Raw genomic sequence first — 21,047 nt, 5'->3', positions numbered from 1 at the left:
GTGTACCATGTACAAAAATTGCCACAACTGCTTTTTCACCTCCCTTCCTTTAAAAAAATTCTTACAGATTGCACTAGAAAATAATTCCTCTTTTGTTTATTTTTAGAACCAGTTGAACAAGGAATTATCCCTCTTACAGAAAATTAAAAATGCACAGAAAAGCTATATATTTCAATGGAGTTTCAATATATATTTTAATACCTCTCCTGAAGCACACTTCAATCAGCAAATTTATCAATACTAAAGTCAATGGATATTCTTACAGAAATCCATATTTTTGGCTTTATAAGCAGATATATAGCACAAAGGCAAATAGAATAAAGTTCAATTTTCAATATATTTACCCAATTTTTCCCTTTGAAAACTAGAAAAAAAATCCCTCCAAGCCCTGGAGGCCTGGCTGTCACCTTCCCTCAAGCTAGCCAGGAGATGTTAGGGGAGGGCAGTGGGGCAGATATGCTCGCCTTTGGAGAACTGGGAATGCTCTTTTGGACCTGCATCACCCCACAAAGCCTTGATGCTGCTGTGATGAGCTGTTATCAGCCAGAGGCTGATAGAGCTGTTCAGCGAAGTGATTGTTTGCCACTCACAACAGCAATCTAATGAGGCCCAGCTTTGAGCTGCTGGTTGGTACAGTTGACCTCCAGAGGTTGAGGTTCCTTCTGTGACTTGAAAATGCTGACTGCTCTGGAAGAAAGTCTGCATTCCCAAACAAGCCCTGCAACTGCACAAAGACTCCTCCAGGGGCAGGGGAAACAGGAATTTGTTTGCTTGTCTTCATGCTGGAGCCATCATCTCAGCCAGCCCAAGCCACTGACCCAGAGGCTGCCTTACCCAGAGTATCCCACTCTATCTGTCTATTGAGGCTGCCACGAAAATGCAGAGTTTTGCTTGCCCAGAGAAATGAGAAGACAGTGGTAACTGGGCCAGGTTTGTAACCAGTTCACTGCTCTGTGATGGTAGAACCATAGGCCCCATCTTCAGGGATGAAATTATGAAATAGAAAAATCCTTGGGTGGTGGCAACAGCACTTCCTACAGCCACAAAAATAATCCACTCCAGAACGAAGTTTTGTCAGTTAAAAAAAGAAGCTTTATTTACAGAATATCTTTTGAGCTTTTTTTTGAGGTATTTTCAGCTTATACACCTACTGCTAGCTTTGGAACTTAAGCTGTATTTATTTTAAAGAAGGCTGTCAGTGCATCTTTAAATGGTTCACCTTTTCACATCATTGGGTCTCCCCCATGGAAACTATATCCTCTCTTTACATCATGATTGAACTCAGCTCAAAAAAGCTAAATATGCAAAGGCATGACGCAGACATGTCTCCCATTTCTTATTCAACACAATAAACAAATGGAGAACAGGAGCAACGTGTGGCACAAAGATTAAGAAGTTGAATTTCTGTTCAGGTCTTTTTCCTTGCTACTTAAGGCAATAAATCATTTCAATTAGACATAATTAAAACAGTTTGCATTTGAAACGTGAATTAAAATTGAAATCAGTATTATCCAGTTTCCCCCTTGCACATTCATCTCAGCTATCAGGAGGATATTGCATATCTAGCTATTCTTGCATAGATTAAGTCATAATTTACATTTTTTTATATAATCTCTGGTTGTAATCAAGCACTGGTATATGGATTTTTATCATCAGTAGCACAGTTACACCGTATTTTCCAAATTCCTGTCCAGACACCTCTGAGCTTTAAATCCCTTCTTGTCTTTTCTAATTTTACCTTTTCATCTGAAATTAATTAGAGTACAGACTCTCTTGTCTTTTTGGTATTCCATTCAGCTTTCAGGGTGTTTTTGTTCTCCAGCTAAACAGCAGTTTTCAAAGATTTAATACATTGGCCTCATGTCTATGAGTGTGAATTCAACAGAAAGAGTGCCACAATAGATATGGGCCAAAAAATAAGTAAAGAGAAATAAAGAAATCTTTTGTAGCCTGTTATAAAAAAAGACAACATTATGATATTAGAGTGCTGAGCAGTGGACTGATTAATTAAGATAATAAAACTGATATAATTAAACATGACTTGGATTCTGTTTATTAGCCCTTCTGTTGTCAACTAAATCTTTCAAACCCTGTAAATAGGCAAGCTGAATGACAGGTGTAATTGGTATGCAGGGGATTCAAGTTACTTAATGTTGTAATTTTTTCCTGGTTTTCACTCTTTTAGAGCATCAGGTCTAATGCCTGAAATAAACACATTGATTTGGTTGTATTGTCAGTGGGTCACTAATCAGAGAAATCATTGATTAGACAGTAATCTGTCAATTAAGTCTGACATTGTCTCTGGTACCTTGGCAATGGGGGGGCTGTATTCTTTAAACTGAGACATTGACCTTGTTGTTTCCACCGTCTGGAGACTGAAATGAGGATTCGCAGTAAAGACAATGCTTTTACCCTTCATTTTATTCCCTTGTCATTTTGGGTTTTGTTTTTTTTTTGGTTGGTTGGTTGGTTGGTTTTTGGTTTTTTATTTTTTCTGGGTGGGTTGTTTGGTTGTGTTTTTCCTCAGCTCAGATCTGATTGTCATGTGTTTTTCTGCATTTCTCTCTTTTTAAAATGAACACATGCTGTTCCTGCACATAGGTGACATTTTGACAGGATGTTAAAGCACTTCAACCATTTCCTCCCCACTATTTCCTGAAAACTGATTTTCAGGATTCATTAATTTAAACGATGAATAACAGTTTGTAAAACTTCTTTTTTTGGGTTTTTTTGGGGTTTTTTTTTGCTTGTAAAACTTCTTTTTTTGTTTTTTTAAGTGAGGGGGCGGGGGTCATCCTGATTGCCTGTTGAGGAACTCAGGACATCACTCGCTGGCAAGTCAGATTGTGTGTCAGTATTTCAGAGCTCCTCCAGCCCATGGGCTCAGCTCGTCCACTGTGTACCAGCAGCATTCATGGAGAAAGGGAAGTGAAATGTGATGTTAATCTCCCTGGATACTACCAGAATGAGTAATTCTTCCAATCTAGCAATAAGACACAGTGTTAGCCTTGAAATTAGACACTTGGGCTCCAGTTCATCATTAATCAGAAAGGCACTTGAGCATGTCTATACCTTTAGGCATGTGCTTAAGTGTTTTGCTGCAGTGGGGCAGGCTAAAGTAAATGCTGAAATGATTTGTTGAGCTTGTGTTCCAACATGTTGTTGTTAGCATTTGTGTAGAGCAGCAGGAACGCACATTGTTTTCTACAGGAGACTGAAGGCACTTATCAGACTCTCATCTCAATGAATTAAATCAACATCACTTGGAATTAGTTCAGTTACATGAAGCTGTCAGGGCTGTCTTAAGAAAAGATCCATTGCACTCCGTGATCCAGGGGAAGTCTATGACACCCTATCAGCTCACAAGAAACAAGATTTCACTTTGTACCACAGGCTGCTCATCACCACTCATTCTCAGAGTGTGTATGTATTTCAGATCTATTTTCAGTTGTTTTATTTATATCTTAGAAACACAAATCGAAGAGAGAGTCAAGTATCCATATTTCAGAAGGCATTTACGTTTACCTTAGAACAAAGCTGTTGATAAGAGAAAATTAAAATCAACACTCAAGTACTATTTTTATTTTTCCTGTGTCATAGGTTTGCATGATATATAACACAGTGGTACCTCATTATATAATGATGGACCTGAAACCCAAAGGTAGAATATGGAGTTGAACTGGTATTTAGGATGACATTTCAGGGGGTTTAGTCTTATTCTCTCCCTTTTTCTGTCTTAAAAGTTTTTCCCAATAAAAAAAGCCTAAGAATTCAAAAAAAAAATTTGGAAAAGAAAATTTAGAGGTGTGTAGAAAATATAATCAGCTGCATAGACCAGTGCTTAACTTAGAAGATCTTCTGATATTAGTAGAGTGAGAATTTAATAAAATAGTACTTATCTCCTAAGAAGCCTGTAGAAACATTAATCAGGCTGTGTGAAGGATGGTCCCACTTGGATAGTTCTCAGTCTGCAGGCTTTCCCTGTGAAAAGGGAACAGCTGGAAGAACAGGAGATGGCTATTTCTGTGTAGAGCAGTTCAGCACAGGGGGGTCCTGCCAAAGGCTTCAGGCTGAGGCAGGAGATGAGGGAGTCACAGGAGGACACTGTGGCACTCAGATCTGAAATACTCTGAAATATATTCAGGCAGCCAAGTGTCCCCTGCTTACAAAGAGAGGAGCCCTGGTTCGCTTGTTAATGACACCAGGCTGTTGAGTCAATGACTAAAGGCTGCTCTGGGCAGCTCACTTTCACATGGAGATCTAGGCAGATCCACCTTGACTGTCTGATTGATTTAGCTCCTGTGACAACTGATGTACATGCTGAAGTAGGGCTGATTTTCCACACCAGAAAATAAACTAAGTCAGTACTAGGATTATTGCTTAAATTCAGGGAATCTGCTCGAATTTATTAAAATACAGGGCAGAATCTTGGCACATATTCAGTTGCTTCACTGCTCTTTGTTATTAATGGAAACCTATTTATACACAATTAAATATTTGCATTCAAAAGGAGTATGTATGCTTGTTCATAACTGTAGAAAAAAATTGTCACTTTCTTTAAAAGATTCTCACCTTTTGTTTTCCTCTATTTCTCTACTGTTCTCTCTCCACTTCTCTCAGCCAGCATCCTATTGAAATTGTTTACAGCACCGACACCAGAACACTGATCTGATGGAAAGCTCTGAAGTGCTTTGGTACACATTTCTCCAGTGGGGAAAAAGCAGTATCCAACATATTGTGCTTACTTAACCTCCCTTTGAGTAGCTGTCCCTCAATGGAAAGCCATCAGATTTCTGTTCCTTTTCTTCAATGAGATGTTAGTGGCCTTCACAGCATTTCTATCTCCCACAATGAGTATCTGATGGTAGAAATGTAACACATTCAGCACTATCAATTTCAAACACAATACACAAGAGTAATAGATGTTAAAAATTGCCTTGGCCACACAGTATATTGTTAAAAAAATAGATTTCTTAGAGCAAACTCTGGGTTTAAAGGAAAGGTGACATTGTTAACGAATGTTGTCAGAGTGATAAAGCGATAGATGCCTAGCCATCCCTCTCCATGGGCCTTCCTCAACAGAAGCTGTATGAAAGAAAAGGATATTTGTCACGGAAAACTGGATGGAAAATGAAGGTTTTATGACATTTATTGTTCTTTCCTCAGATCCTGTCTGCTATAGTAGAATATCTAAATATTTGTATAACTTCATATTTTGTTTCATTTTGAAGGTGATAGTGATGAAAGGTATAAGCACAACTTGGAAAATTCCCTCTCAAATTCTTTTCACCTATATTGCCCTATCTCTGTCAGTGAAATGAGAAAAATTAAACCACATGTTTAGAAGGGCTGTATTACCTTAGGCAACTGCATAAAGAAAAAATAAAATAGAGATTAAAAAATCAGTTCCCCCCCAAATTCATTTCTGGAAGGAAACAAAGTTTTCATGCAAAAAGATGTTTTCCATAAAGCAGTGTTTACCATGGAGTAGTTTAAAAAGTCATTATCTCAATGCACACCTTATATCAAATCCTGGTTATGAGATAACTGATAATAATACAATGGGGAAATTAAAAAATGTTTCATTCTGTGCACTTTTATGCTAATATTTGCCTTCCTGCATAGAGCTTTGAGGACAGAACATGCCAAAAATCACCATCAATCTCTCAAAGAAACCCAGACACCCCTCCCTGAGTCACCCTTCCTGTAGCAGTGCTGGGACTTACCTGTACTATTGTCTGGCTACTTCTGACCAAGGTCCCTTTTAAAAAAGAGAAATCAAAAAAAACCCCAATCTTTCTTGGGTTGTACAAGCTCTCAGAGATCTCCTCTCAAATATCAGAATATATTGATAAAGACAACAGTTCCATGCTGTTTTTCCCTGTACTGTGATAACACTAAAATTACAGAAGAAATGTTATTTGCAGAAATATACAAACTAGGAGCATGCACCTGTAATATTCACTAATAGGCAGCACTGGCAAATACCCACTTATTTACTACATGCAGTCATCTTGATATCATTGGCTCTTCCAATTCATGAGCCAAAATGCTTAAAATTCCAATTGACAGGTCTTTGTCATTACTATTCATTATGCTTTGTTAAAGCCATTTAATCATGTGCAAGTCCTACAAAGGATTTTTTCCTCTTTCAAATAAACATGCTTTCGAAGGTAAGCTTGCATAGCAAATAACTTATCTGATAGAAACAATTACAGACAGCAAGAGGAAAAAAATCTAGTCTGCTTTCATTGTCCTGCAGCACCATTTTACCAGAAAGTGCTCTGAATAATTTAGGGGCTTAATATGATTGCAGCGTCTTCCCAAGTTCATCACAACTCCATGAGGTCAGTGTCCTATCAGATCATATTTGATGCTTCAGGAAAAAGAGGAAGCTCTAAAACTGAAGGCAGCTTATCAACTAGAAAGATCATTCCAGCTGGATTTTGTAGGTCACTTAAGGTGTACAGTAGGGAGCAGCAAACACTCCTCCTTCCCATGTTTCCTGTTACTGGGCAATGAGTTGTTGCTTAAGACAATAAATTGAAAGTATTAGGAACACTGAGTTAGAAAGCCATCTTCTCCTCACTAACAAATTAGCACTGTGCAGCCAGGGATAGCTGAACTAGGACCTTTCAGGTCTTTTCTGCTCTCAAAGAAAGTTTAAAATGAAAAAATCTCACCACCTGTGCCTTGTAGCTGTCCTTTAATGAGGGCCCTAATTATCACCAGAGGAGTGCAATCACTGCTAACCCTGGCCTGGGTTGTTTCAGAGGTTCCTGAGCAAAGAGCGGTTTTTTGGAGCCCCAGCTCTGGCTGGTGCCTGTGCTGCTGAGCTGCATCTGTGGTGGGTGTCTGCTACAGAAATCTGGTTGTGACAGGGTGCTGGTTTCTACTTAAAATGGGGCAAAAAGCCTTGAGGTCTAGTGTGAGGGGGGATGCTGAAAAAAGTAAAATAATTATAATAATAGCAAAAAAACCAAAAAAGTAGTGGTGACTAAGGTTTGTGAAGAATCTCTAGTGCAGGTTTCCTCACTTTCTTCTCATTTCTCACAGGCTGTGGAGGGCTCTGTAACACAGCAGGGAGCTGTGTCCCATGGAGAGAAGCCCAACCTGAAAGAGCTGCAGAGAGGTACTGCTGTGTTCTTACCCTCATCCCAGTGCCACTGCACCATTTGGGAAGGGAGAGGAGATGGAAATGAGGGAGTGGAATTGCGCTTGATAAGACAGGAATCGTGGGAATTGTTTTATATCTTCTGTTTCTTTAAATTTATAATGTTTACACCTGATGGTAACTAATACCCAAATGCTCAGTTATTCCCATGAGCTTTTGTTAATCCTGTTGTTCTTCCTGTTGAGGAAGGAGGAGTGAGAGATGGGGTGGAGGGGGGTCTGGCAGCCAGCCAACCAAGGTCAACCCACCACAGACAGAAATCTGTCAATTCAAAATCGTGTACTTCAGAGATACCTTTGCATTGTTAGGCGCTTGTTCATTGCATTCATTGTTCAGAGTGAAAAGTCAGAGAGGCCTATTTCTGCTGTTCCTGGTTTTCTGTAGATAAGAACCAATGGATTTAATGCCACTTAGTTAAAGACAAGTGAGAATGTTGAAGGAAGTTTCACAAAATGAGTACCCTCTAACCTTCAGGATGTTTGTCAAATAATTTTGGTTGCTTGGATCAATTATGACTGAAGTTATCAATTATGAAGGAAATCATGGGATAAAACTTGTCCCTGCTGCATTCCCCTGCATGGTGGGAAAAGGCTGGGAGTCCTCATGCAGAGTGAGATCAAAGTGAATGTGATAACTTCTCTCTTAGATGTTATAGGCTGTATGTAAACCTCTTCCTGCATCACTTCATCTAGTAATTCTGTGCAATTAATAAATCTGAAAAAATTTTGCCTGTTGTAAACATGCAGAAACCAACCAAACAAAAATTAGAACATGCTATTTAATAATTGCTTCAACTGAATGATGTGCTGACAGGAGTTAGAGCTGTAAATGTAGTTAGAGACTGTCTAGAAGGGAATAAATGGTATTTTATGTGACATGATGTGTTCAGAGACAGCATCTGGTCCTGAGTCCTGGCTGTTGGTATCTTGGAGCTGTATAAGAGTGAAATGCAAATCCTCTTTGTCTTTTTAGACTTATCCCTACAGGTTGATATGTGTGATGTTGTAGATGTGGAGAAAAAAGCTTCTTTAATATTGCTGGGATTTTTTATAAGCACTTCTCCAACTACAAATTACTTCAGTGTTGGTTTTTTATTTAATAGAATGATCCAGAATGTTGTAGTAGGGACTTCAAGTCATCCAAAACATCAAGAGATCTTCAAATATTAAGTAGATACACTTCCAACACATTCTTCCAGATATATTAATCCATACTGTGCCTAATCTTCACAGGTTTTTTGCCTTTAGGGTCTTTTCTTTCATGACGTCTATATATTAAAAAAGGAGGCTTGAGCTGTGAATCCAAAACCCTAGAAGGAGAGGTGCAGGAGATGGGTTTGGTCCTAAGAGCAAAACCGGAACCTAACAAAGACGTTGCAATGCACAATTTAATACTGCCATCAAATGGCCAAATATATTTCTTGTTCTGCAATGGCACCTTAGCTGCCTATTATATAAGCACTTCTTACTCTAAACAGCCCAGCTGAGTCACACAAACTTAGAGCAAAACAATAATGGCTTTCTGTTTTCATGTTTTGATGGAATATGGGCCTGATTCTGCAGTCAACTTTGGTGAGAGGGGTCCAGCCCTAGGAGGCGCCTACAGGTCAGAAGTACTTCTACACTGGGGGAGGGAGAGGCATCACAGGCCAGGTGAAACCTACTTGATGGGTGTGATCAAGCTTCTGGTTGATAGTACACACTGGGGAAATTATTTCAATAAACTAACACATTAGAAGTATGTCTTCCTTTGTCTTTTTACTTCTGTAAGTCGTGTGGAATTAACATGAGCTCCTTCAATTTATGCAGTTCCATATATTTCTTTTATTGCATACTAATGAGCCTTAACAACCCCTCAATATTGTTGTTAAGTTGAATTCACTGTAAAAAGCTGTCTTTGAACTTGTTGTGGATGATTTGATCTCATGTATTCTCTATCCTCTGTAACATTTATAATAATCTTATAGTCTTCAACGAAAACCGTATTTAATATTTAAATTCCCCACTTAAATTTCCAACACAATATTTCTTGCTGCTTTAACTCAGTTCTGAAGGGCCTCTTCCTGGGCAGATGCTCTCACAATTGCAATTCTTTTTTTTTATCTAGCCTTGGAGAATTCTTTCGCACAAAATTCATATGAATATAGTGCAAACAGACTTTCTTCACTGCATTTCTCCAGCTGCTATAGAGAAGTCTTTCCTAATCTTTGCTTTTAATATATAACTAAGGCTGAGAGAAAAAAAAACCACCTTTTTCAGATCTGTCTGCCACATGGATTTTATCCATGAGTTAATGGTTTATATTTAGCTAAACTGACTTGTCCCATCTCTTTAAATCCAACTGTTTATGCCCAGGAAACAGGCTTAGTTGTTTTTTGGTTGTGTTTATTTTTGTTTGGCTTTGATTTTTTGTTTTTCTGTTTGTTTTTTTTTTTTACTGGTTAGGGGTATTGGGGTTGTTTGTAATTGCTATGCTCCATATTCTGTTCTATCCTCTTACCAGACTGAAAGAAGTGGGCATCTGCCCTATGTTTGATGTTACCTAATGCATTTGTACTATGAGTTTTATATTTATTATTGTAGCATCTCATCTCTTACGTTGTTTCCAGTTAGTGCCCAACTTGTGAAGGACTTGTATTGAACCTCTGTTAGACATGTGTGTGTTTGGACATCTTTGTGTGGCTGTGCACCATGGTGGTTTTGCTCTGCACTCCTCTTCTGCAGTAGCTGCTATGGGGCTGTGATTTGGATTTGTGATGGAAACAGTGGGTAGCACAGGGATGTTCTCATTATTGCTTGCTTTTCCCCGCTCTCTGGCCACTGAGGAGGCTGGGGCTGCACAAGCAGTGGTGTGGGGATACACACACAGCTGGGATAGCTGACCAAAAAGGATATCCCACGGAGCTGGGGGGAGGAGGAGGAAGTGGGGGATGCTGGAAGGATGACCTTCATCTTCCCAGCAACCATTAAATTTTTGTTTAAGTGCATTATGGTACACACAACTTGTATTTTAAGCTATAGCTAGCTTAATGGATTTAGATCCTTCAGTACTTTGTAGTGTTGTTCATTTCACAGATCAAAATGCCACCTGTAAGGTGCATGCCTTAAAACTAACTATTGTCAGTATGAGGAAACAACTGTCTTGTGCATTTAGTCCACATAATGAGATTCCTTATTTACTCTAAGTCATGAGTATTACTGACTCACCTCTTTCTTCCAGTTGCTTTTTAATGCTAGTTTCACAAAAAATGCTCTTTGGTTTGGTGCATGAACTCAGCTTAACACTTCTGATTTAAATTTTTTAAAAAGTAGTGTTTAAGTATCTTTTCCTTTTTCCCGTACTCTATAATTGAAACAGAATCCAAATTTCATGTAGAAGTTGGTAGCATTTCCTCAGGTTTTATCATTTTTTAGCATTTCCTCGGCCCCTTTAGCCGCTATATATCTTTAGCTCCTGAGGTTTCATTTTAAGTCATCACCTTGTACATTGCACTCAGCTCATGAGAAACAAAATTAATTAGCTTTGTCCATCTTTGTCCTTGTCATCTATTCATGAAAATGATGGCAGGTCCTGTGAGGAGCTAGAAAAGTGTAGATTAATTTGTGGGCTGAGACTGCCCAATACATTATAGTTCTGTCTTTAAGGTCTCTCTACTCCTGATTTACAATAATAAAACAAACCAAAAGTCATAGGAAAGTCTTCCTAATATTCCATAAAGGAGTGGTTAACTGGTTTTATCTTTATGATTTATATGCTGTTGAGGGAGTAACCTTTCCCTGTACATCCAGAATTTCTCCTCTGCCTGCACCATAGTGCCCTTTCTTCAAATAGTGACTGTTCAGGTAATTCATTTTTACTTTCCACTTCTCGGGCTACTGACAAGTGAAATGATCTCCAGGAATAATTACAATGAAGACTTCTGTCTCAGTCATACTAGGTAAAACATGTAATGTCTTTAAAGATACAATAGGCAAATCCCATAAATATATAAAGGTCTCTAAAAGACTCTTATATAGAAGTCAAAGGGGCTGGGCAAGCTCAGTGCGATCCCGGCATTGGCTTGTTCTGTCAGAGGGGAGGGGAGCAGATCCTCAGATAGTTCAGGGCAGCCTAATTCCATAAAAATCAATAGTGCTGCTCCCCTCTTGTGTTAGCAGAGCACCTTTTATTTCCCCTTCTGCTTTGGGGCACTTCAGTCTGACTTCTTTCCAAGCTGTGGATGTGAGAAAAGAGACACTCTCCTTGCCCTGATGGAGTGGAGCCCTTCCCTGAGGACTCAAGTGCCTTTCAGGAGCTGGACCTTCAGACCCAAACACTGCAGCACCTGAGCCCCAGCTGAGCACCCAGGGGGCTCATTTGTTGATAATGCTGCTCCATTGATTTAGTGGTGTTACAGGAGCTGAATTAGGCCCATAATGCCCTACTCAAGAGACAGAAGGAACTGCAGCTATAACTCAGATTTCCCTGAGCCATTCTAACTACTTAACCGGCTTAGCTTCCAGACACGTGTCTTCCTGCTCTCCCAGGGCATTGGGAGTCGAGCAGCACGTAAAGGTGCAAGGCTATTTTCTCCATAAATGAGAACTACTGCTTGGATCTATATGAGGAGTACATATTACATATCCAAGCATAGAGAAACATAACAGAGCACCCATGAGAGCCGAGAATGGCTTCAGAAAACAATCTATAAATCTCCGGTGTTATCTTTCTGACAGCCTCCTAATCTCTGCAGGTTGTTGTTAAGAGCTGCATTAAACTAGCATGTCATTGATCCCAGCTCTCACTGCTTCTCCAGGAGATGCACTTCCTGTGATCAATTAGGAAAAGAGACAACAGCTTCTTAAAAGCATCTTTCAACAGGACCTTGCAATAACATAGCTTCCCAAAATGTTTCTCTCTGACATTTATATCATACTTTGTCAAAGTGCAGCCAGCATCTGCACCAACAATGTTACTCAGTCTTCTGAAATAAGTGAAAACCTTAGGTTCCTCATGTTGAATCATCATTTTTGCCTCCAACTTCACCCCAAGTAAAAACACTTACATTAAAAAAGTGCCTGCATTTTCTTGCCATTTAATCAATTCTGAGTCAGGCTTAGATTAGCTCTGGATAGTAACTACTTTACTCTCAATGCCTTCTTAGGAGGAAACAGGCTGTGAACCTGCCTTCTTCTTAAAACTTTGAGATACAGCCGGCTTATTGCCCCAGTGTGGCACAAAAACAGTACCGGTAAGAAAAAAAAAAGTATATGGCTATTAGCAATAAGGGCTTGGCACTGGATTTCTACTATGTTTTAAATGGTGTTTCTCTTCACTTTGTGCTAGATGAAAAGGTAAAGGTCATTTTTACCTCTATTCTAGCCAAGGTAAAGTGTTGTTGTGTTGATTAACTTAAATTTATTTAATGTAATTATCTATAGGTGGTTACTGTCCAAATTATTGGCTCCCTGGTTTCTATACAGGAACATGAATGTAGGATAGACAAAAAGCACGTAGAGAGGGACAAGTAATGCTGCATCCTGGCATGGTGGCATTTATACTGGGCTTTTTAATTCTAAAGTAACCTGTACCACAGATATCAAGACGGCTTTCATGTGCCACTCCTCCTACATATATTTTTTCAATATTTTTAAGCTTAAAATTAAGAAGATGTTGGCCTTTCCACTACTGTGCTCTTGTAGTACTTGGAGCAGTCTGCCACTTCAACAAGGGAATAGAGTGGAAGAGGAAGATAATTATCTTTTGCATTTAGAATATATATTCTCTATATTTTCTGGACTACAGCAAGATGGAGTAGCACAAACGCTGCTGGACTACTTTTCCATTTCACATCTTTGTAGCCACTGACAAAGAAAGCTAATTTTGTGTCTTGGCTTTCAGGAATTTTAAGATATTCTAAAATCGCAGCAAAGGATGGCTCTGTTTCTGTGTGCACTCGCAACACTCCATGTAATTAGCAGGCTGAGCAGGAGAGCTGTATTTAGCTCACTAGCTCTTAAATGGAGTTACTTTCATTTGTTTACTGAATGTCTCTACCCACTAAAGGCTAATGAACTGGTAATGGATCTGTCAGAAAACGGAAAAGACAAATACCTCTAAATGTTGCTATTGTAGCCTAAGAATGTGGCTTTTATTGCTTCTCTAACTCATGATCTTCATAAGAAGGAAGGTGGTGGGAGGTTTGGTATTCAATGGGTGTAAGGAAGCACAAGCATAATTTATGTACTGATGGAGTGGAAGGGGGGAGAGAACAACCCTCAGGAAACAATAAAATAAGCAAACATATTCTTCTTGCATATTTCGGTGATGGCCTTCCCATCTACATCCCCTGCTCCTGTGTAAGGTATATTAATCTTCCCAATTTTTAATTGTGCTAGATAAAACGTTAAGAAGTGAAGCACCGCTTGAAGTTCATCAGCTGAAACAAAGGGTCAGACAGGTTATCAACTTCAGGTGTGATGGGGAAATGCAGTGTTCAGAGTAATGCCCAAATAATGAATTCAGGGTGATTTAAACAAAGACAATTCTCTCTGAAGAATGTGAAGAAAGCACATGGTCACCATTTGCCTGAAAATTACTATGTTTTGTGGCTTCAAGCATTTTTTGTGAACTAAAATTCCAGTCTTTTAAATCTGCATTACTCAATTTGGCCCAAAATATTCTCTGACTGAAAACAGCTAAGAAAGCTCTGGGGAGGCTGCTTTTGCAGTTGAGTAGATGCAATATTAAGTGTAATCACTGAGAGATCAAAGCTTTTATGCATAAGTTTGCCATGCTAGTGCCAGCAGACCAATGTTTATATATTGAGTAAACAGCACTAGTAATGCTTTAACAATAAAATGAAATAATTTCTGCCTTTAAGAAATAATAATTAAATTTCATAACATTCACATATCGGAAGGGTTCTTCTGTCTGATTTTTAACACCTCTGACTTTTGGAAGCAAAATATGTGCATATGTCAAACTTTTTCTTATGTAGTACAGTTTCAGGATTTTGGGTTTTTTTTCCATGTAATCTGTTGTTAGTCCTTCTGTATATAGTTTAATTTTTTGTCTTTAGTCTCCTCTGGTGGTGTTATTTTGAACTTGTTAAAATTTTATGAGAGGACTATATTTATGACCCATGTTACATTTTATCTGGTGTTATTTCATTCCTTCTGCATCTGGAGGCTGGGACGGGTTCAGACTGTACCTTGTGTCAGGGTCTGACTCTGGACAAGTGTGGAGGAAGCAGAAGAGACTCCTGACTCTCAGCTCTGACCCTTCCCTAGAATAGGAATTGTTTCTTTGCTCCTACCTAGCAAAAGCAGTTTGACTTTTGAAATGATTCATGGCTACAGGAATAGATTGGTTCCATCACTGCTGCTGTGTGCTGAAGCAAGGGCACAGAGTTTCACAGCCTGCATTAATTCTTTATTCTTCTCCAACAGGAGATATTTCTGCTGACCATTTGAAGACCGTTTCCAGGTTCCTTACTTATGTTCAGGCTAATGGATAATATGGTTATGGAATGTAGATTAGCACAACAGTTTTTAGGGCAGAGACAATTGTGGCCTAATATTTTTTTTTTCTTTTTTTTTTTTTTTTTTTTTTTTTTTTTTGCAAATAAGGGGTAAATAACCTAATCCATTTTTAGCTTTGCCATGGCCATTAGAAAAATTTCAAACAAAGATTTAATGACTCAAAAAGAGGTAGACTTACCTTCCTTCTGGGGTCTGGGGGAGCCCAACAAGCCAAAGAAAAAGTACCTTTTTTGTTGAAATCAAGCTGTTGGAAGGAGAGTCATTCTTGAAGAACATTAGAATGAAGGGAAAAAAAAGGTATTTCTCTTTTCTCAGAAAACACTACTATACCCTATGCAACTATGATTGCTCTTCATCCAAACATGTGCCCTGACTGTTTAAGAATCAGGATGGTATCTAGGTGCTGTTGTGAAAACAAAATATGTTTTAGTTCCTCAGCAGACTGTCATGACTCATTCAAAAATTAGTCCAGTATTTTCTGTAGGAACTTTGTTGCATTTCTTAAAAGTTAATTTAGCAATAGTCCTTTCTGAAGCCCTTGTTGTTTTAACATCATAGATGTAGGTTTGACAGGAATTAAGCGGTGTTACACATCCCTGTGAGGTGTCCCCCGAACACTGAGTGCTCTGGTCCTGGCACAGTGAGGTGTGTAACTCCCAGCTCGTGAGAAATGTTCTAACACAGCTCCTTGCCAACACTGACACAGCACGTGTCTTTGTCAAGGAATTTTGTGCCCCCATTCTCCCACCTGACTGTGGCACCTCTGGGCTCTTGGGGACTAGACAGTCACTGTCTCCTGGGTTCCTGATTGCACACTGTCCCTACAGCAACCATACACAGCTGCTAATTTGGAGAGGCAATGTTAGGAAAAGTTAATACCTTTGACAGTTTACTTCTTTTGGAAAGCCACCTTACTTTCATTGTGCTCTACTTTTCATTTCTTCCCCTCTGACATCTGTGCCTGCTGAAAACAAGGTGGATGGTGTGAGGAGTCAAATGTAATCCATGCACCAGTGGGACGGACAATGATAGCAGACCCCTACCCCCAAATTTGACTTAGAATGTTGTGATCAGTCCTAGCCTTAGCCTGACCTTCACCAAATCTTCTTTTCATCTGAAAGTATTATGGGAAAAGGGGTTTCCTGCAATCTGGAAAAATTGTGTCTTTACAGTATGGGAATTTTTTGTTCACATTTAGTAACATACTGGTCTCTGTTTATAAAGGATCCAAGCTGTTTAAAATTAGAGATGTATAATTTTTAAGAATGTGTACTGTAAAAGACCAATGTGCCTTCTTAGATCATTAGATCAACATAGATGACCAAGACAGATGCTGCCGCTATGGATATGTGGAACTTGTCAATAGATGTCACTCTTTTTTGTAGACATTGCTTGTTAAATTAAAAATTACACTGCAGTAATAAATTTAATTTTGCATGCATGCAAATTCCTTGTTAGACTATTTAGCATATTTAGCTTATATGTCTTATTTAATATATAACATTACATTTTAAAACAAATGAAATTATATATACAATAGCAACATTTATAACTAAAATTATTTCCAAAGTAACATCATTGACCAGAGAAATACCCAACCTGTCTTGCAAAAGTTTTGCAAAATCATACTGTCACTTCTTAAGGACTTGTTGAAAACACCTGTGTTAAAGTATTATAAAATATGGAAAATAAAGTTCCTCTTTCTGGAGATGTCCTCACAGTTTTGCATTTTGAGGTTTTTATCATAGACAGGCTGTTGTTTTCGTAGCATATTTTGGAATTTAGTAAATAGCAGATTCCTACCACTAGATTTACATGAAGAGTTTCCAGAGAGAATTGCTGGTAGCACAAGAAAATACTGTCTTTACAGCTGACAGCTGTATTTACTTTGTACCTCACCAAACAGCCTGGGATTCATGTGCCAGGGTGTGTTGGTGTCAGGGATTACTCTGGAAGGAACTGGTAGCATGTGTGCTCCTGTGCTTGTGTAATTCAAGTAAAATTCATCTTGCTGTTCAGGTCAGGCAGGTTACAGCCACAGCTCAGAATAATTCTGCTTGTAAATTTACCTCTGTTCCTGCTATCCACATCTTGGTTTCAAAGTTCCTCAATCTTAGCCCATAAAACTTGTATAGCTACAGAACTTCTGGGATTTTATCACTCCACAATCCTAAGGTGTTGTATTGTGTTTTTAAGGTTTTAAGATTCTGTACCAGTTTTGTAATGGTTCCTTCTTGTACCCCCATTTCCCCACAATGGTCTGCCCCGTTTTCCAGCCTCTTTTTTTTTTTTATTGTGTTTTCATGGTTTTATGTACCTGTTCTAATGGTTTGTCCCTTTACCCCCCATTTTTCCCCAATGGTTTGCCTTAAGTTTTCCCACCTCTTCCCTCAATATCCATCACCCAAAAGTGCAAAGTTATTCCCCTGTCCCATCCCTGGTGCCTTGTCTATCACTCAGCTCCCCACCCCACTCTTCCAGAACCTTCTACCCCGGGCATCAAGTGATTGCGCAAGGGCCAGGGGTCCCTTCCTTAATCTTCCCCTATTGGTCTGTGTACCTGTCTGTTGGTGGGGTCAGAGTGGAAGATGGGGACCTTCCACTCCCCCAAATCCCCTCATTGGGTGGTGGGTGATCCCTTCCCCGTTTCCTTCCATCCCTGTTTATAAACTGTTGCGAGAGCCCGGAGCTCGCTTTCCCAGGCTGCTGATTTTCCTGAGGAGCAGAGCTCCCCAGAGCTCCGGAATAAACCTTGGACTGTTACGCCAGTCCTGAGTCAGCCTCTTATTCTCCTCCCCAGATGTTGCCTCTCCTCTGTCCCAGGGTTGGCAAAAACCCTAGCTGCTCCCCAAATCTCCTGGATATACAGGGAGTGTCCCCTGCAGCCAACCGTGCCAGAGCTGGTCGGGTCAAGTCCAATTGACTTGACTTCAGGTGGGCATAGCAGCACTGCTGAAGGACCAAATCCCAAATTTTCCTGGGAGAAATCTGCCCAACCCACCCCCTCCCACGGCTTCTTGTTGCGCTCTTGCTCTAAAAAGTCAGAACCCAAGGCTGCAAAGAGGAACCACCCTGGATCCTCGCCTGGGCCTTCTGGTACCTTCCCTCAGCCTCAGGAGGAGGAAAACCAGGACACCTCACACCTGGCTGGGAATAAAGCCCCTGACTCTGGGGAAGATGAAAGGCTGGAACCCTCTGGGATGTCTTCCAGAAGAGTTTCCTCAGAGAGCCTCCCTACACTCTCACCTCTGGCAGATGAAGAGGAGGAAAATGTCCCAAGTGTTCTGCCCCATTGAGGACCCAAATTCTTTGAGGAAAGGATGTTGGTGTGGTGCAAGTTGCGGCGGTGTCCATACTGGCCAGCTGTGGTGAAAGCAGTGAAGAAGAAGCACTGGAGGGCCTGTGTGCTCTTCATAGATGGCACCGCAAATGATAAGAAAAAAGATTTCTCAGTGTCTCTAAGAGCCTGAAGCACTTTGACTGTGAGGAGAAGCAGGAGATCATAGAATGGGCCAAGGAGAACTATTCCAGGGAAACCAAGTGGTGCCTCCAGCTGATCCTGGACTATCGGATCTGACTGGGCTGTCATTCTTTCACCAGGTCCTTCCTGGAGTATTTTGCTGCTGATGTCAGCTACCCAGTGAGGAAGGAGGGATACCAGAGTGTGGTGCAGATGGCATTCCCAAACACAAAGGAGGAAGGTGATGGACAGTCTTCCTCAGACACTTCCCTCAGAAACCCACCAGGAGGCTTCTTCCTGACAGGATCAGAGCTGCCAGGGATAGGGAGAACAGGAAGCTGGTGGAGTTCATAGTGAAGACCAAAGGGGCTGAAGAGCATCTCCTGGGGATCTTGAAAAGTGGGAAACAATCCCACTGGCTGAAGAAATTCCTGAGTTCCAGCTGGTACATGACCTGTGTGGAGGCTTATTTGGAGGATGAAGAACAGCTGGACCTGGTGCTTGGGTTCCTGAAGGAGGTGTACAAGGAGGTGGACACCAAGAACGTACACCAGATCCTGGGGGATGGCATCAGATTCATCTCAAATGCGCTTTTTACCTAAAGCTATCATCTGTGCCGTTGCTGCTGTGGATGACATTGATTATGAGAAGGCAAAAGAGCAGTATATTAAAGGACTACCTGTGAGCAAAAGAAAGAGCTGCTTGAGGAGCAAGTCCTGGGAAGAAAAAAGCTCAAGATGGGGCCGGAGCCAGCAGAAAGCAACATCATTTAACACAGAGGTTGGTGCAACTTCCCATTATTCCTTGCTTTTTCAGGCAAATGTATGGTTGCCGGTCACCAGGCGTTCACTCCCTGGTTCTAGAAAATACTGTATCCCCTGTTCTCCCATTAGTCTTCCCTGGAAAGCCACTCTTTGCTTGCTTCCCCATGGGGTACAGGTCAAGTCACCCCACTCCAACCCCTCCCCTGACTCCTCTCCCCATTGGATGATTTGTATCCTGACTCTTTCCACCTCCCCTCAGTTATATACCTTAACCCCTGCCCTGGTCCTGGCTCTTTGCCTCCGGTTCCCTTCAGCAGAGCTTCTACGCTGCCTCCTTGGATTCTACCCACTCCTGCCCTGCCTGGACCCTCAGATTTCTCCTTAGTAAACCTTGCTGGATTTTACCCAGAGCCCTCTCGTTCTTCTGGCTTTTATTACATTGTCTGGTGGGCTGGGGAGTTCCTGACACAGGCCGGAGTGGAGATGCTCTTGGTGCCACAGGCACCCTGACAGCAACTGCCCAGGGAAGCTATCTAAGGCCACTCACAGAGGGGGTAACAGTGTGAGCAATGAGTGAACAAAATTCAACAGAGTCTTTTGTTTTCAGGAGCAGCAGTGAGTCATCTTCTTCTGTAAGGGACTTTTATTTTTAGTATTTTTCTTTCTCCTCCTCCACGCTGCCCGAGTTTGGTCTCTTTATTGCTTCTGAGGTTCTGGGGAAGTGTCTCTCAGAGTTACACTTAGTGATTGGATGAACGGCTTGATGTTCTTGCCGGGGATCTACCTGGGGCCAGATTCTGTGGACACGCAAGCATAGCCTCTTGCCCACGTTACTAATGGAAATGGACCTACTATTTGTTTGGATTCTGGGTCTTTGATCAGCACAGGCGGTTTCTCAGTGAGTTGAGCTCTGTCTGAACCTACAGTCTCAGCCCACAAGACTATAGGTTTTTCTGGTAAAATGTCAGTCCTGGTGGGTAGGAGGAAAGCTTGGGTGATGGGTGTACACATGAGACAGTCACAGTAATTTCATCCCTTGGCCCCACAGTTTGGATTTCTGGCAATACTTCCAGATGGTCTAGTCCAATACTAGAGTCCCCTATGATTAAAATGTTCCTTGGTTCATCGGAGGGTCCAAATTTACCAGTAGGAATTTTGTAGATCTTCTTATCCTCCAGCTGGATATGGAATGGACGCTTACCAGGGTGCGTCGTGTCCCTGCCTGAATGTATTGGTAGAGCTCAGAGAGTTGCAGCTGTTCCTCCAGATGTCACAGATGGTCTCTTGGTGCTCTGGCTTTCTAGGATGGCGGGGAAAGGGGTATGGAATGGCTTGGCATTTGGTGTCTCTGCGCAGTGCCACCCTGGGGTCCACGGGAAGTTTCCCTGGTGCTGCTGTTGAGAGGGCTGATGCTGGACCTGCTGGAAATGCTGAAAGTGCAGACAGTGTTTAAAATGTTCTTTACAGTCTGGGCACATAGTGGAGGAGGAGCTGCACGAAGTCCTTGTCACATTCTGCCTTGGGACCAAGTTCATTACACTTACAGCATCTCTGTCCTGTTTGTTTTGGGCTAATGTTGATAATTTTGTACTAATGTTTTTAATTGTTTTTTCCAAATTGATTCCCACAGAAGTAGCTCTGTAGGTGATAGAAGGAAAGACATAATCTGCCAGAGGTCATGGGGAACAAGTAGAGAAGGTTACTTGTAAGAGATTTTTGAAATATGGGGAATATCAGCCAAAATCTTTGGAAATTTTGACAGATTTCTCTAAGTTCAGTGTAAGGAGCGTTTGCAGGACCAGGCTGCAGCTGGGGACTCGGAACCAATAGCAGGGTGGCAGGGGATAAACACAGGGCAGGGATCACAATGTTTAAACCAATAGGGGATTCCAGGGGAGGGGAACAGTTTTAACTAAACCAATGGGGCAGCAAGGGATACATAAATGACAAGGAATTCTCTGCAACAAGGGGTAGGTATGAGGGAGGACTGACAGCAAGGGCTAAACCAATGCCTCAGGGGAGGGACGGTTACAAAACCAACTATTGAAAACAATAATAAAAAAGAAATCACACCACAACCTTTCCCTTTTTCTTGTTTAGAAAAAAGAGAGAGAGTCCTGGTTAAT

The 21,047-nt window shown here is 40.9% G+C and overlaps 1 protein-coding gene across 1 annotated transcript in view; it reads left to right on the top strand.

Annotated features, from left to right (window-relative positions):
- The window catches only part of LOC121470300 (PWWP domain-containing DNA repair factor 3A-like), a 64,293-nt gene extending 45,363 nt beyond the window's left edge, over positions 1–18,930 (top strand). Inside the window, 5 exon segments of the mRNA XM_041717673.1 lie at positions 17,521–18,153; positions 18,156–18,422; positions 18,425–18,750; positions 18,752–18,848; positions 18,851–18,930. Of these exon segments, the coding sequence (XP_041573607.1) occupies positions 17,521–18,153; positions 18,156–18,422; positions 18,425–18,750; positions 18,752–18,848; positions 18,851–18,930 (1,403 nt within the window).
- The last annotated feature ends 2,117 nt before the right edge of the window (positions 18,931–21,047 follow it).

The sequence above is a fragment of the Taeniopygia guttata genome, chromosome 7 (genome assembly GCF_048771995.1).
Source record: "Taeniopygia guttata chromosome 7, bTaeGut7.mat, whole genome shotgun sequence".
NCBI classification, from domain to species: Eukaryota; Metazoa; Chordata; class Aves; order Passeriformes; family Estrildidae; genus Taeniopygia; species Taeniopygia guttata.
Note: the sequence above shows the minus strand (reverse complement) of the source record. Positions and strands in the feature narration are given on the sequence as shown.